The sequence below is a fragment of the Myiozetetes cayanensis genome, unplaced genomic scaffold (genome assembly GCF_022539395.1).
Source record: "Myiozetetes cayanensis isolate MyiCay16 unplaced genomic scaffold, myiCay2020 scf390, whole genome shotgun sequence".
NCBI lineage: Eukaryota > Metazoa > Chordata > Aves > Passeriformes > Tyrannidae > Myiozetetes > Myiozetetes cayanensis.
The window spans coordinates 16,204-31,748 of NW_026087621.1; the positions used below are offsets into that span (position 1 = coordinate 16,204).

General features: G+C 47.6%; 1 protein-coding gene and 1 long non-coding RNA gene across 2 annotated transcripts; one reads left to right on the forward strand and one right to left on the reverse strand.

Moving 5' to 3' along the window:
• Positions 1–1,090: 1,090 nt before the first annotated feature.
• Positions 1,091–12,897, forward strand: LOC126646769 (uncharacterized). Its single transcript, XM_050328318.1, has 7 exons — positions 1,091–1,182; positions 1,885–1,889; positions 2,030–2,091; positions 4,360–4,473; positions 7,904–8,026; positions 10,619–10,732; positions 12,581–12,897. Exons 1-7 carry the CDS (start codon positions 1,091–1,093, stop codon positions 12,719–12,721), a joined length of 651 nt encoding a protein of 216 aa, XP_050184275.1. The 3' UTR covers positions 12,722–12,897.
• Positions 12,898–14,258: 1,361 nt separating this feature from the next.
• LOC126646772 (uncharacterized) lies at positions 14,259–15,262 on the reverse strand. Its single transcript, XR_007630395.1, has 2 exons — positions 15,011–15,262; positions 14,259–14,730 (listed from the first exon to the last, which is right to left on the reverse strand). It is a non-coding gene; the product is annotated as an uncharacterized LOC126646772 (long non-coding RNA).
• Positions 15,263–15,545: the final 283 nt, after the last annotated feature.

Below are 15,545 nucleotides of genomic sequence, written 5' to 3' on the forward strand. Positions count from 1 at the left end.
GGTCATTTTGGGTCATTTTGGGACCGTTTTGAGTAATTTTAGGTCATTTTGGGACCATTTTGGGACCATTTTGGGTCATTTTGGGTCATTTTGGGGCCGTTTTGGGTCATTTTGGGGCTGTTTGGGGTCATTTTGGGCCATTTTGGGTCATTTTGGGACCATTTTGGGTCATTCTGGGTCATTTTGGGGCTGTTTGGGGTCATTTTGGGGCCAGTTTGGTTCATTTTGGGACCGTTTTGGGTCATTTTGGGTCATTTTGGGCCGTTTTGGGTCATTTTGGGGCCGTTTTGGGTCATTTTGGGGTCGTTTTGAGTCATTTTGGGTCATTTTGGGACCGTTTTGAGTAATTTTAGGTCATTTTGGGACCGTTTTAGGTCATTTTGGAATCATTTTGGGTCATTTTGGGACCATTTTAGGTCATTTTGGGTCATTTTGGGACCATTTTGAGTAATTTTAGGTCATTTTGGGACCATTTTGGTTCATTTTGGGGCCGTTTTGGGTCATTTTGGGTCATTTTGGGACCATTTTGGGTCATTTTGAGTCATTTTGGGTAATTTTGGGACTGTTTTTAGTCATTTTGGGTCATTTTGGGTCATTTTGGGGCCGTTTTGGGTCATTTTGGGGCTGTTTGGGGTCATTTTGGGTCATTTTGGGCCATTTTGAGTCATTTTGGTGCCGTTTTGGGTCATTTTGGGTCATTCTGGGGCCGTTTTGGGTCATTTTGGGACCATTTTGGGTCATTTTGGGGCCGTTTTGGGTCATTTTTTGTTATTTTCTCTCATTTTCCCGCCTCCAGGTGAATTTTTGGGGCCATTTCCCAGGATTTTGGGGTGTTTTTTTCTGTTTTTGGGCTCTCCATGGGGCGCCTTTGCCGCTGCTGCCGCCGCCGTCGGGGTCACCCCAAAGGTCACCCCAAAAAACCCCCCCGGGCTCGCCCCAAAACCCCCAAAGCCCCTCCCCACCCCAGGTAAGAGGTCCCCCTCCCCCCAAACCCCCAAAAATCCCAAAAAAATCCCCTTTTTTTGGGTAAAAATCGCGGGGGTTTTTTGGTGATTTTTTTTTCTCTCTTCCTGGTTTTCAGCCCGCCCCGATGACGTCACCGATGACGTCACGCCCGGCCGCCGCCTACGTCATCTGGCCCCCCCCCGCCATCGTCACCCTGGGGGGGCCCCGCGTGGCGCTGCTGGAGCCCCAAAAACCCCAAAAATGCTGTTTTTAACCCCAAAAAATCGATGATTTAAAGAAAAAAAAAATAGGTGTTTTTTGGGAGGGGTTTGGCCCCCAAAATCGGGATTTTTAGCCCCAAAATCGAGTTTAAAAACCCCCCAAAAATCAGATTTTTAGTCCCCCAAAATCTACAATTTTGACTCCAAAATTCAGATTTTTTAACCCCCCAAAAAATCCACAATTTTGACTCCAAAAATCGATTAAATAAATAAAAATATTTATTTTACACCCCCCAAAAATCACTGAAATAAATAAAATTAAAGGTATTTTTTACCCCCCAAAAAATGCATTTTTAACCCCAAAAAATCAGTGTTGTGGATTTAAAAAAGAGGCATTTTTGGGGAGGGGTTTTGTCCCCAAAATCGGGATTTTTCACCCCAAAATCAAGTTTTAAAAACCCCCCAAAAATCAGATTTTTAGTCCCCAAAAAATCTGCAATTTTGACTCTAAAATTCAGATTTTTTAACCCCCCAAAACCCACCTTTTTTAACCCCCCAAAAAATCGATTAAATAAATAAAAATAAAGATTTATTTTACCCCCCAAAAATGCCTTTTTTAACCCCAAAAATCCCTTAAATAAATCAAAATAAAGATGATTTTTTAAACCCCTCCCCCTCAAATTTAATCCCTCCCCCTCAAATTTAACCCCTCCCCAAGATTTGGCCCCTCCCCACCCCAAATTTAGCCCCTCCCCACCCCAAATTTGGCCCTCCCCTCCCCCTTCACTTCCGGCCATGTCGGAGCTTCTGCTGCTCACCCGGATCGTGCCCGGGAGGGGCCCCACGAGGGGAGGGGCCCTAAGGACCCCCGCCCCTCCCCACCCCCACGCAAGAGGAGCCTCTGGGGGCGCCCTCGGCCCTGGGGGTGAGGATTGGGATTGGGGGGAGGGAGAGGGGGAAATGAGCCCCTCCCCATTCAAAATGGCGGATTTGGGGTGGGGAGGGGCTTGGAGTGACCCGGAAGTGACAGAGGGAGGGGAGGGCTTAAAGTGACCCCGGAAGTGATGAAAGGAAGGGGGAGGGGCTTGGAGTGACCCCGGAAATTATGAAGGGGAGGGGAGGGGCTTGGAGTGAACCCGGAAGTGATGGAGGGGAGGGGAGGGCTTGGAGTGAACCCGGAAGTGACAAAAGGAAGAGGGAGGGGCTTAGGATGACCCCGGAGTGATAAAAGGAAGGGGAGGGGCTTGGAGTGACCCGGAAGTGACGAAAGGAAGGGGAGGGCTTGGAGTGACCCCAGAAGTGACGAAGGGAGGGGAGGAGGGAGGAAAAAGGGAGGAGGGAGGAGATCCTTCCAAAATGGCGGATTTGGGGTGGGGAGGGGCTTGGGGTGACCCCGGAAGTGACAAAAGGAAGGGGAGGGGCTTGGAGTAACCCCGGAAGTGACCCTGGAGGAATTTTAGGGGTGGGAGGGGGAGATCCTTCCAAAATGGCGGATTTGGGGTTGGGGGAGGGGCTTGGAGTGAACCCGGAAGTGACAAAAGGAAGGGGAGGGGCTTAAGTGACCCAGAAGTGACCCGGAGGAGTTTGGGGGTGGGGAGGAGGAGATCCTTCCAAAATGGCGGATTTGGGGTGGGAGGGGTGGGGGAGGGCTTGGAGTGACCCCGGAATTGATGAAAGAAGGGGAGGGGCTTTGAGTGAACCCGGAAGTGACAAAAGGAAGGGGGAGGGGCTTGGGTGACCCCGGAAGTGACGGTGGGAGGGGGGAGGGAGGAAAAAGGGGAGGGAGGGAGAGGAAAATCTTCCAAAATGGCGGATTTGGGTGAGGGGAGGGGCTTGGAGTGACCCCGGAAGTGAAGGAGGGAAGGGGGAGGGCCTTGGAGTGAACCCGGAAGTGACAAAAGGAAGGGGGAGGGGCTTGGAGTGACCCCGGAAGTGATGAAAGGAAGGGGGAGGAGCTTGGAGTGACCCCGGAAGTGATGAAAGGAAGGGGGAGGGGCTTGGAGTAACCCCGGAAGTGACAAAACAAAGGGGGAGGAGCTTGGAGTGACCCCGGAAGTGACCCCGGGGTGACCCCCAAAGCCTTACTGGGAGTAACTGGGGGTAACTGGGGGTGACTGGGAGACCCCAAACCCAACTGGGAGCCAACTGGGGGTAACTGGGAGGTAACTGGGAACCAACTGGGAACCCCAAACCCAACTGGGAACCAACTGGGAGTAACTGGGAGTAACTGGGAGGCCCCAAATTCTTACTGGGAGGCCCCAAAACCGACTGGGAGCCAACTGGGAATAACTGGGAGCCAACTGGGAGTAACTGGGAGGCCCCAAATTCTTACTGGGAGCCAACTGGGAGACCCCAAACCCAACTGGGAGCCAACTGTGAACCAACTGGGAGTAACTGGGAGGCCCCAAATTCTTACCGGGAGCCCACTGGGAGACCCCATATCCAACTGGGAGCCAACTGGGGGTAGCTGGGAGGTAACTGGGAGTAACTGGGAGATAACTGGGGGTAACTTGAAGCCAACTGGGGGTAACTGGGAGGTAACTGGGAGGTAACTGGGAGTAACTGGGGGTAACTGGGGGTAACTGGGAGGCCCCAAATTCTTACTGGGAGCCAACTGGGAGACCCCAAATCCAACTGGGAGCCAATTGGGAACCAACTGGGGGTAACTGGGAGGCCCCAAATTCTTACTGGGAGCCAACTGGGAACCAACTGGGAGTAACTGGGAGGCCCCAAATTCTTACTGGGAGCCAACTGGGAGTAACTGGAGGTAACTGGGAGCCAACTGGGAGTAACTGGGGGTAACTGGGGGCCAACTGGGAGTAACTGGGAGTAATTGGGAGCCAACTGGGAGTAACTGGGAGGTAACTGGGAGGCCCCAAACCCAACTGGTAGACCCCAAATTCTTACTGGGAGCCAACTGGGAGACCCCAAACCCAACTGGGATCCAACTGGGAGCCAACTGGGAGTAACTGGGAGGTAACTGGGAGGCCCCAAACCCAACTGGGAGCCAACTGGGGGTTACTGAGAGGCCCCAGATTCTTACTGGGAACCAACTGGGGGTAACTGGGAGGCCCCAAATTCTTACTGGGAGCCAACTGGGAGTAACTGGGGGTAACTGGGAGTAACTGGGAGGTAACTGGGAGGTAACTGGGAGGTAACTGGGAGTAACTGGGAGCCCCTGGTGCCCCCGCAGGTGTCGCAGGTGCTGCTGGGGACCCTCCAGGTGGCCCTCGGGGGGTCCCTCCTGGTGGCCCTGAGGGACCCCCTGGGGGCCCAACTGGGGACCCCCCTGGGAACTGGGCCCGTGGTGAGAGCGACTGGGAGGGACTGGGAAGGGACTGGGAGGGGAGTGGGGGGCACTGGGAGGGAATTGGGGGGCATTGGGAGGACTGGGAGGGACTGGGAGGGGACTGGGAGGGCTGGGATATACTGGGGTATATTGGGAGGGAACTGGGAGGGACTGGGAGGGGATTGGGGGGCACTGGGATGAACTGGGATATACTGGGATATATTGTGATCAAACTGGGAGGGAACTGGGAGGGGACTGGGAGGCACTGGGATGGGATTGGGGGTACTGGGAGTGAACTGGGATTGAACTGGAAGGGGACTGGGAGGGACTGGGAGGGGACTGGGAGGCGCTGGGAGTGAACTGGGATATACTGGAATATATTGCGATTGAACTGGGAGTGGACTGGGAGTGAACTGGGAGGGACTGGGAGGGACTGGGAGGATTGGGGCACTGGGAGGACTGGGAGGGACTGGGAGGGACTGGGGGGCACTGGGAGGCACTGGGAGTGAACTGGCGTATGCTGGGATATACTGGGATGGAACTGGGAGTGAACTGGGGTGAACTGGGAAGGACTGGGAGGACTGGTAGGGCACTGGGAGGGACTGGGAGGGATTGGGAGGGACTGGGATGGACTGGGAGGGACTGGGATGGGACTGGGAGGCACTGGGAGGGACTGGGAGGGATTAGGGGCACTGGGAGGGACTGGGAGGGATTGGGGGGGCACTGGGAGGGACTGGGAGGTGAACTGGTATATACTGGGATGTACTGCGATTAAACTGGGAGTGAACTGGGAGGGAACTGGGAGGGACTGGGGGGGCATTTTTGGGGTCGAGGGGGCACTTTGGGGTCACTCCACGTGCCCCACTCCCCCATTCCCCTCCCCCAAAAAGCTGATGGTGCTGGGCGGTGCTGGCGGCGATGGCTGAGGACCCTCCAAGGGCAGGGGTGAGATTTGTGGGGTCTAGGGGGATTTAGGGGGGGTTTGGGGGCATTTGGGAGGTCCTGGGGGATTTGTGGGGATTTAGGGGGGATTTGTGGGGTTTGGGGGGGTTGGGGGGGATTTAGGGGGTCCTGGGGGGATTTGGGGTGTCCTGGGGGTACTGGGGGGATTTGAGGGAATTTGATGGAGGTTTGGGGAGATTTGGGAGGGTCTAAGGGGGATTTGGGAGATTTGGGGGGATTTGGGGAATTTGGGGGGGATTTTGGGGGGGATTTGGGGGAGTTTCATTTTCCAACCAATTTCAACCCCTTTTTTTTGAGTCACTTCCGGCTCAATTTTAACCCAATTTTGGCTCAATTTTAACCCAATTTTTAACCCAATTTTAACCCAATTCTGGCTCGATTTTAACCCAATTTTGGCTCAATTTTAACCCAATTTTTAACCCAATTTTTGCTCAACTTTAACTCAAATTTGACTCAATTTTAACCCAATTTTAACCCAATTTTTAACCCAATTTTAACCCATTTTTTAACCCAATTTGGGCTCAATTTTAACCCAATTTTAACCCAATTTTTAACCCAATTTTAACCCAATTTTTAACCCAATTTTGCCTCAATTTTAACCCAATTTTAACCCAATTCTGGCTCAATTTTAACCCAATTTTGGCTCGATTTTAACCCAATTTTTACCCAATTTTAACCCAATTTTTAACCCAATTTGGGGTCAATTTTAACCCAATTCTGGCTTGATTTTAACCCAATTTTGGCTCCATTTTGGCTTAATTTAAACTCAATTTTAACCCAATTTTAACCCAATTCTGGCTCAATTTTAACCCAATTTTGGCTCGATTTTAACCCAATTTTTACCCAATTTTAACCCAATTTTTAACCCAATTTTTAACCCAACTTTTACTCGATTTTAACCCAATTTTGCCTCAATTTTAACCCAATTTTAACCCAATTTTTAACCCAATTTTGTCTCAATTTTAACCCAATTTTTAACCCAATTTTAACCCAATTTTAACCCAATTTTTAACCCAATTTTAACCCAATTTTTAACCCAATTTTGCCTCAATTTTTAACCCAATTTTGGCTCAATTTTAACCCAATTTTAAACCCAGTTTTGTCTCAATTTTAACCCAATTTTTAACCCAACTTTTACTCGATTTTAACCCAATTTTAACCCAATTTTTAACCCAAATTTAACCCAATTTTAACCCAAATTTTAACCCATTTTTAACCCAATTTTTAACCCAATTCTGGCTCGATTTTAACCCAATTTTAACCCAATTTTTAACCCAATTTTGGCTCAACTTTAATCCAATTTTGTCTGAATTTTAACCCAATTTTAACCCAATTTTAACCCAATTTTAATCCAATTTGGGCTCAATTTTAACCCAATTTTTAACCCAATTTTTAATCCAATTTTGTCTGAATTTTAACCCGATTTTAACCCAATTCTGTCTCAATTTTAACCCAATTTTAACCCAATTTTAACCCAATTTTAACCCAATTTGGGGTCAATTTTAACCCAATTTTGACTCAAGTTTTAACCCAATTTTGGCTCAATTTTAACACAATTTTTAACCCAATTTTAACCCAATTTTTACTCAATTTTAACCCAATTTTGGCTCAATTTTAACCCAATTTTTAACCCAATTTTGCCTCAATTTTAACCCAGTTTTTAACCCAATTTTGCCTCAATTTTAACCCAATTTTGACTCAAGTTTTAACCCAATTTTGGCTCAATTTTAACACAATTTTTACTCAATTTTAACCCAATTTTGCCTCAATTTTAACCCAATTTTGCCTCAATTTTAACCCAATTTTAACCCAATTTTGGCTCAATTTTAACCCAATTTTTAACCCAATTCTGGCTCAATTTTAACCCAATTTTTAACCCAACTTTTACTCGATTTTAACCCAATTTTGCCTCAATTTTAACCCAATTTTGGCTCAATTTTAACCCAATTTTGCCTCAATTTTTAACCCAATTTTGCCTCAATTTTAACCCAATTTTTACTCAATTTTAACCCAATTTTGCCTCATTTTTAACCCAATTTTAACCCAATTTTTAACCCAATTTTGGCTCAATTTTAACCCAATTTTGGCTGAATTTTGACCCAATTTTTAACCCAATTTTGGCTCAGTTTTAACCCAATTTTGTCTCAATTTTAACCCAATTTTGGTTCAATTTTAACCCAATTTTGGGTCAATTTTAACCCAATTTTGGCTCGATTTTAACCCAATTTTTACTCAATTTTTAACCCGATTTTTACTCAATTTTTACCCAATTTTAACCCAATTTTTAACCCAATTTGGGGTCATTTTTAACCCAATTTTGGCTCGATTTTAACCCAATTTTGGCTCAATTTTAACCCAATTTTTAACCCAATTTTAACCCAATTTTAACCCAATTTTTAACCCAATTTTTTCTCAACTTTAACCCAATTTTTTCTCGATTTTAACCCAATTTTGGCTCATTTTTAACGGATTTTGTGCCCCCCAGGCTCGGGCAGCGCTGGCTTTGGCCGTGGTGGCCTCGGTGTTGTCGTTCCTGGCCCTGGGGCTGCAGGGGCTGCTCCTCATCTACAGCTGCATCTCCTGCTTCCACCTCGGGCCCCCCGCGCAGGTGAGGGGGGTTTGGGGCATTTTGGGGCGTTTTGGGCAGTTTTGGGGAAGTTTGGGGTTGGTTTGGGGGGTTTTGGGTCAGTTTTGGGTCAATTTTGGGTCATTTTTGGGTCAATTTTGGGTCACTTATGGTCAGTTTGGGGGGGATTTGGGGGCAGTTTGGGATCAATTTTGGTCAATTTTGGGGCATTTTGGGGAGTTTTGGGGGGTTTGGGGATCAATTCTGGTCAATTTTGGGGGGTTTTGGGTCAGTTTTGGGTCAATTTTGGGTCATTTTTGGGTCAATTTTGGGTCACTTATGGTCAGTTTTGGGGAGGTTTTGGGGGGTTTTGGGTCAGTTTGGGGCATTTTGGGGGTTTTGAGGGGTTTTTGGGGGTTTGGGATCAATTCTGGTCAATTTTCGGGAGGGTTTTGGGGGGTTTGGGGTTGGTTTAGGGGGTTTTGGGTCAGTTTTGGGTCATTTTTGGGTCAATTTTGGGTCACTTAGTGGTCAGTTTTGGGGGTTTTGGGGGATTTGGGGTCAGTTTGGGCAGTTTGGGGGTTTGGGGTCAGTTTGGGTCAATTTTGGGTCACTTATGGTCAGTTTTTGGGGGGTTGAGGCAGTTTTGGGTCGGTTTGGGGCAGTTTGGGGTTGGTTTTAGGGGATTTTGGGGTCATTTTGGGGGGTTTTGGGGTTTTGGGGGCAGTTTGGGGTTGGTTTGGGGTCAATTCTGGTCAATTTTGGGGGGTTTTGGGGGATTTTGGGGCAGTTTGGGATCAATTCTGGTCAATTTTGGGGGGTTTTGGGGTCAGTTTGGGATTAATTCTGGTCAATTTTGGGGGATTTGGGGTCAGTTTGGGATCAATTCTGGTCAATTTTCAGGGGGTTTTGGGGGGATTTTGGGGCAGTTTGGGTCAATTTTGGGTCACTTATGGTCAGTTTTTGGGGGGGTTGAGGCAGTTTTGGGTCGGTTTGGGGCAGTTTGGGGTTGGTTTTTGGGGTTTTGGGGCCAGTTTGGGGCAGTTTTTGGGGGGTTTTGGGGTCAGTTATGGTCAATTTTGGGGGAGGTTGGGGCATTTTGGGGTGTTTTGGGGAGTTTGGGGGGGGTTTGGGTCAGTTTGGGGCCGGTTTGGGTTGGTTTTGGGGCACTTTGGGGCATTTTGGGGAGTTTTGGGCAATTTTGGGGCACTTTGGTGTTGGTTTGGGGGGTTTTGGGTCAATTTTGGGTCATTTTTGGGTCATTTTTTGGTCAATTTTGGCTCAATTTTGGCTCAATTTTGGCTCAGTTTGGAGTCAGTTTTTGGGTCATTTTTGGGTCAATTTTAACTCAATTTTCTGTGAGTTTTTGACTCAATTTTGGGTCAGTTTTTGGCCCAATTTTGGGTCATTTTTGGCTCAATTTTTAGCTCTATTTTAGGTCAGTTTTTGTCCCAATTTTGGGTCATTTTTGGCTCAATTTTTAACTCAATTTTGGGTCAGTTTTGAGTCAATTTTTGGGTCATATTTGGGTCAACTTTAACTCAATTTTGGGTCAATTTTGACTCAATTTTGGGTCAGTTTGACTCAATTTTGACTCAGTTTTGTGCAAGTTTTTGGCTCAATTTTGAGTCAATTTTCGACTAAATATGGGATCATTTTTAGTTCAATTTTTAACTTAATTTTGGGTCAATTTTGACTCAATTTTGTGTCAGTTTTTGACTTAATTTAGGGTCAAGTTTTGACTGAATTTCCACTCATTTTTGTCTCAATTTTTGACTCACTTTTGGGTCAGTTTTTGACTCAATTTAGGGTCAGGTTTTTGGCCCAATTTTGGGTCATTTTTGTCTCAATTTTTAACTCAATTTTGTGTGAGTTTTTGACTCAATTTTAGGTCAGTTTTTGACTCAATGTAGGGTCAAGTTTTGACTCAATTTTGGGTCATTTTTGGCTCAATTTTTAGCTCAGTTTTGGGTCAGGTGTTTGACTCAATTTTGGGACATTTTTGGCTCAATTTTGGGTCAGTTTTTGACTCAATTTTGGGTCATTTTTTACTCAACTTTGGCTCAATTTTTAACTCAATTTTGGTTCAGTTTTTGACTCAATTTTGGTTTCATTTTTGACTCAATTTTGGCTTAATTTTCAACTCAATTTTGAGTCATTTTTTACTCAATTTTGGGTTCATTTTTCTCTCAAATTTGGGTCACTTTTGGCTCATTTTTATCTCAATTTTTGACTTAATTTTGGGTTCATTTTCCCCTCAATTTCTGGTCACTTTTGGCTCATTTTTATCTCAATTTTTAACTCAATTTTGACTCACTTTTAGCTCAATTTTTCCTCACTTTTGGCACATTTTTATCTCAATTTTTGACTCAATTTTAACTCATTTTTCAGTCACTTTTGGCACATCTTTATCTCAATTTTTAACTCAATTTTGACTCATTTTTGGCTCAATTTTGGCTCATTTTTTCCTCAATTTTACCTCAATTTTGACACGTTTTTATCTCAATTCTTGACTCAATTTTGGCTCATTTTCTCCTCAATTTCACCTCACATTTATCTCATTTCCATCTCAATTTTAACCTCATTTTTTACCCAATTTCCCCCAATTTTGATTGATTTTTGCCTCCCTCCCAGCGGGTCCTGCTGGGCACCCACCTCCTGGTGATGACGTCATCGGCGGCGGGGGCGGGGCTTGCCGTGATTGGCGCCGTCGCCGCCTCCCGGGCCCGCCCCAAACGGAGCCAGCCAGTGAGTGAAGAGGGGGGCGTGGCCTCAGGGGGGCGTGGCCTCGGGAAAAGGGGAGGGGCTTAAACACGAAGGGGCGTGGCCTAGAACAAGAAGATTTCCTTATATGGAAAGGGGCGTGGCCTAAAGGGAAGGGGAGGTCCTTATATGGAAAGGGGCGTGGTCTAAAGGAAGGAGGGCTTATATGGAAAGGCGTGGCCTAAAGGGAAGGGGAGGGCCTTATATGGAAAGGGGCGTGGCCTAAAGGGAAGGGGAGGGCCTTATATGGAAAGGGGCGTGGCCTAAAGGGAAGGGGAGGGCCTTATATGGAAAGGGGCGTGGCCTATAAGGGAGTTCCTTATATGGAAAGGGGCGTGGCCTAGAGGGAGGGGAGGTCCTTATATGGAAAGGGGCGTGGTTTAAAGGGGAAGTCCTTATATGGAAAGGGGCGTGGCCTAAAGGGAAGGGGAGGTCCTTATATGGAAAGGGGCGTGGCCTAAAGGAAAGGGGAGGGCCTTATATGGAAAGAGGTGTGGTCTAAAGGGAAGGGGAGGTCTTATATGGAAAGGCGTGGTCTAAAGGAAAGGGGAGGTCCTTATATGGAAAGGGGCGTGGTCTAAATGGAAGGGGAGGTCCTTATATGGAAAGGGGCGTGGTCTAAGGAGAAGGGAGGTCCTTATATGGAAAGGGGCGTGGCCTAAAGGGAAGGGGCGGTCCTTATATGGAAAGGGCGTGGCCTAAAGGAAGGAGGGTCTTATATGGAAAGGGGTGTGGCTTAAAGGAAGGGGAGGGCCTTATTTAGAAAGGGGCGTGGCCTAAAGGGAAGGGGAGGGTCTAATATGGAAGGGGGCGTGGCCTAAAGGGAGGAGGTCCTTATATGGAAAGGGGCGTGGCCTAAAGGGAAGGGGAGGTTCTTATATGGAAAGGGGCGTGGCCTAAAGGGAAGGGGAGGGCCTTATATGGAAAGGGGCGTGGCCTAAAGGAAGGGGAGGTTCTTATATGGAAAGGGGCGTGGCCTAAAGGGAGGTCCTTATATGGAAAGGGGCGTGGCCTAAAGGGAAGGGGAGGGCCTTATATGGAAAGGGGCGTGGCCTAAATGGAAGGGGAGGCTCTTAGATGGAAAGGGGCGTGGCCTAAAGGGAGGGGAGGTCCTTATATGGAAAGGGGGCGTGGCCTAAATGGAAGGGGAGGTGCTTATATGGAAAGGGGTGTGGCCTACAATGGAGATCCTTATATGGAAAGGGGGCGTGGCCTAAAGGGGAGGTCCTTATATGGAAAGGGGGCGTGGCCTAAAGGAAGGGAGGTCCTTATATGGAAAGGGGCGTGGCCTACAAGGGAGGTCCTTATATGGAAAGGGGCGTGGCCTAAAGGGAAGGGGAGCTCTTTATATGGAAAGGGGCGTGGCCTAAAGGGAAGGGGCGGGGCCTAAAAGGAAGGGGAGTTCCTTATATAGAAAGGGGCGTGGCCTAAAAGGAAGGGGCGTGGCCTAAAGGGAAGGGGAGGGCCTTATATGGAAAGGGGCGTGGCCTAAGGGGAGGTTCTTATATGGAAATGGGCGTGGCCTAAAGGGAAGGTCCTTATATGGGAAGTGGCGTGGTCTAAGGAGAAGGGAGGTCCTTATATGGAAAGGGGCGTGGTCTAAAGGGGAGGTCCTTATATGGAAAGGGGCGTGGCCTAAAAGGAAGGGGAGGTCCTTATATGGAAAGGGGCGTGGCCTAAAGGGAGGGGAGGTCCTTATATGGAAAGGGGCGTGGCCATGACATGCTAATGAGCTGGGAGGGGCTAGAACTTCCATATAAGGCAAAGGGGGTGTGGTTTTCCTCCGGGGGGCGTGGCCTGGCTCTGACCACGCCCCCTCCCCCCCTCTCTCAGCCCGTGGTGATTTACCAGACGGCCCTGCCCGCCGGGGGGGCGGGGCTTGCAGAGGCCACGCCCACCGGTGACTCCACCCCTCCAGAAGGACCAATCACGGCCCAGGGGGCGTGTCTGGCTCCGCCCCCTTCAGATAATTGAGAAATAAGGGGTTAAAAATCAATATTTTTTAAAAAATTGTGTAAATTCTGAGCCCTATTCTGTGAATATTTTGATGCCAGGTCAACTAATTAGTTGGTTAATTAATTTATTAATTAGTTGATTCATTTCTTAATATATTAATTTAATAATTTATACATTTATTACCTATTATTAATAATTAATCAAGTTGACTAAGGATTTAATTTATTAATTGATTTATTAATTTCTTGATGTTTTAATAGTTTATAAACTTATGACCTATTATTAATAATTAATCAAGTTTATTAAGGATTTAATTTATTAATTACTTTATTATTTTCTTAATGTAATAATTTAATAATTTATAAATTCATTATCTATTGTTAATAATTAATTGATTGGTTTTGTCACCGTTGGAATTCTTTTTTTTTTTTGGAATTGTTTGAACTGGTTTTGATGTAAAATTTTGATACAAAATTTTGATATAAAATTTTGATATAAAATTTTGACATAAACCGGTTTTGATATAAAAAAAAATGAAAAAAAAAATTAAAAAATAATAAAGATAAAAAAATGAGCAAAAATGAGAAACAAAAGCGAATAAAATTTGGAAAATAAATTTTAAGGGATGTTTTTTATTCTCTCCTTTTTTTTTTAACATTAAAAAGCGTCTTTAAAACCCTAAAAATGCCCCTCCCCCACCCCTTTAGCCCCGCCCCTCCCACCTCCCATTGGTTCTTACTCCTTTAACCCCGCCCACCTTCACTCCTATTGGTCCTTTTCCTTTCAGCCACGCCCCTCCTCATCCCCCTGGCACCGCCCCCTCACCTCCCATTGGTTCCTGTTCTCTTTAGCCCGCCCATTTGCCTCCCCTTTAACCCCGCCTCCTCATCCCCTTGGCCCGCCCCCTCACCTCCCATTGGTTCCTGTTCTCTTTAGCCCGCCCATTTTGCCTCCCCTTTAACCCCGCCCCTCCTCGCTCCCGTTGGGGAGGAGTTTTGGGGAGAGGCCACCAGAGACCCCAAACCCCCTCCCCCTGCCCAATAAGCCCCTCCCTTCCAATTAACACCTCTGTTAATTAATTTCTCATCTATTGGGGCATGATGGGATTTGGAGCCCCCAAAAACGACCGTAAATGGACGTTTTTGGGGGAGTTCTCGAGGATTTTGGGGGTCCCGAGGTGGGGAAGGGATTTTGGGGTTCCCCCTCCCCCAACAAACAGAGAGCCACGAGGACCAATCAGAGTCTTTATTGTTTAAATTAAGATACAAAACCCGAGAAAACCCCAAAAAACCAAAAAAACACCCAAAAAGTCCCCAAAAGCGCCGCAGGGGCGGAGCTGGACCCACTTTTTGGGGGGGGAGGGTCAGGTTTTTGGGAGGGGGTTGGGGGTCTCTAAGGGGGGGATGGGGGGGGGTCTCCAGGTGGTGTTTTGGGGGGAGTTGGAGGCATCTTGGGGGGCTTTGGGAGCACTGGGTGGGCTCCAGGTTGAGCCCAAAGATTTTTGGGTCCTCCCAGTTGAGTGGAGGGGTCTCGGGGGGCTTTGGGGGCACCTCAACTACTGGTTGGCCTTCAGGGGTCTTGGTTGGACTTCATGAGTCTTGGTTGGCCTCCAGGACTCTTGGTTGACCTCCAAAACTCTTGGTTGACCTCCACAACTCTTGGTTGACCTCCACAACTCTTGGTTGACCTTGACAATTCTTGGTTGACCTCCATAACTCTTGGTTGACCTCCAGGACTCTTGGTTGACCTTCAAAACTCTTGGTTGACCTTCGTGACTCTTGGTTGACCTCCAGGACTCTTGGTTGACCTTCAAAACTCTTGGTTGACCTCCAGGACTCTTGGTTGATCTCCAGGACTCTTGGTTGACCTTCATGACTCTTGGTTGACCTTCATGACTCTTGGTTGACCTTCAGGACTCTTGGTTGATCTCCATGACTCTTGGATGGCCCCCAAAATTCTTGGTTGACCTCCATAAGTCTTGGTTGACTTCCATAACTCTTGGTTGACCTTCAAAACTCTTGGTTGACCTCCAAAACTCTTGGTTGGCCTCCAGGACTCTTGGTTGACCTCCAGAACTCTTGGTTGACCTCCAGGACTCTTGGTTGACCCCCATGACTTCTGGTTGACTTCCAAGTCTTGTGGTTGACCCCCATGACTTCCAATTGACCTCCAAGACTCTTGGTCAACCTTCAAGACTCCTGGTTGACCCCCAAGTCTTCTGGTCAACTCCCACTCCTCCTGGTCGACCCCCACTCCTCCTGGTTGACCCCCATAACTCTTGGTTGACCCCCATAACTCTTGGTTGACCTCCATAACTCTTGGTTGACCTCCAGGAGTCTTGGTTGACCTCCAAGTCTTCTGGTTGACCCCCATAACTCTTGGTTGACCCCCAAGACTCCTGGTTGACCCCCAAGTCTCGTGGTCGACCCCCACTCCTCCTGGTCGACCCCTACTCGCCTCCTTCTTGACCCTTCAACTGCCTCCTCCTCAACCAACCACCACCACCTCCACCACCCCCAGGAGCCCCCTCCACCTTCTCGAGAGACCCCCAAATCTTCACCCCCCAGACCCCCAAATCTTCACTCTTGAGACCTCCAAATCTCCACTCTTGAGACCCCCAAATCTCCACTCTTGAGACCCCCAAATCTTCACTCTTGAGACCTCCAAATCTCCACTCTCGAGACCTTCAAATCTCCACTCTTGAGACCCCCAAATCTCCACTCTTGAGACCCCCAAATCTCCACTCTTGAGACCCCCAGACCCCCAAATCTTCACTCTTGTGACCCCCAAATCTTCACTCTTGAGACCTCCAAATCTCCACCCCTCAGACTCCCAAATCTTC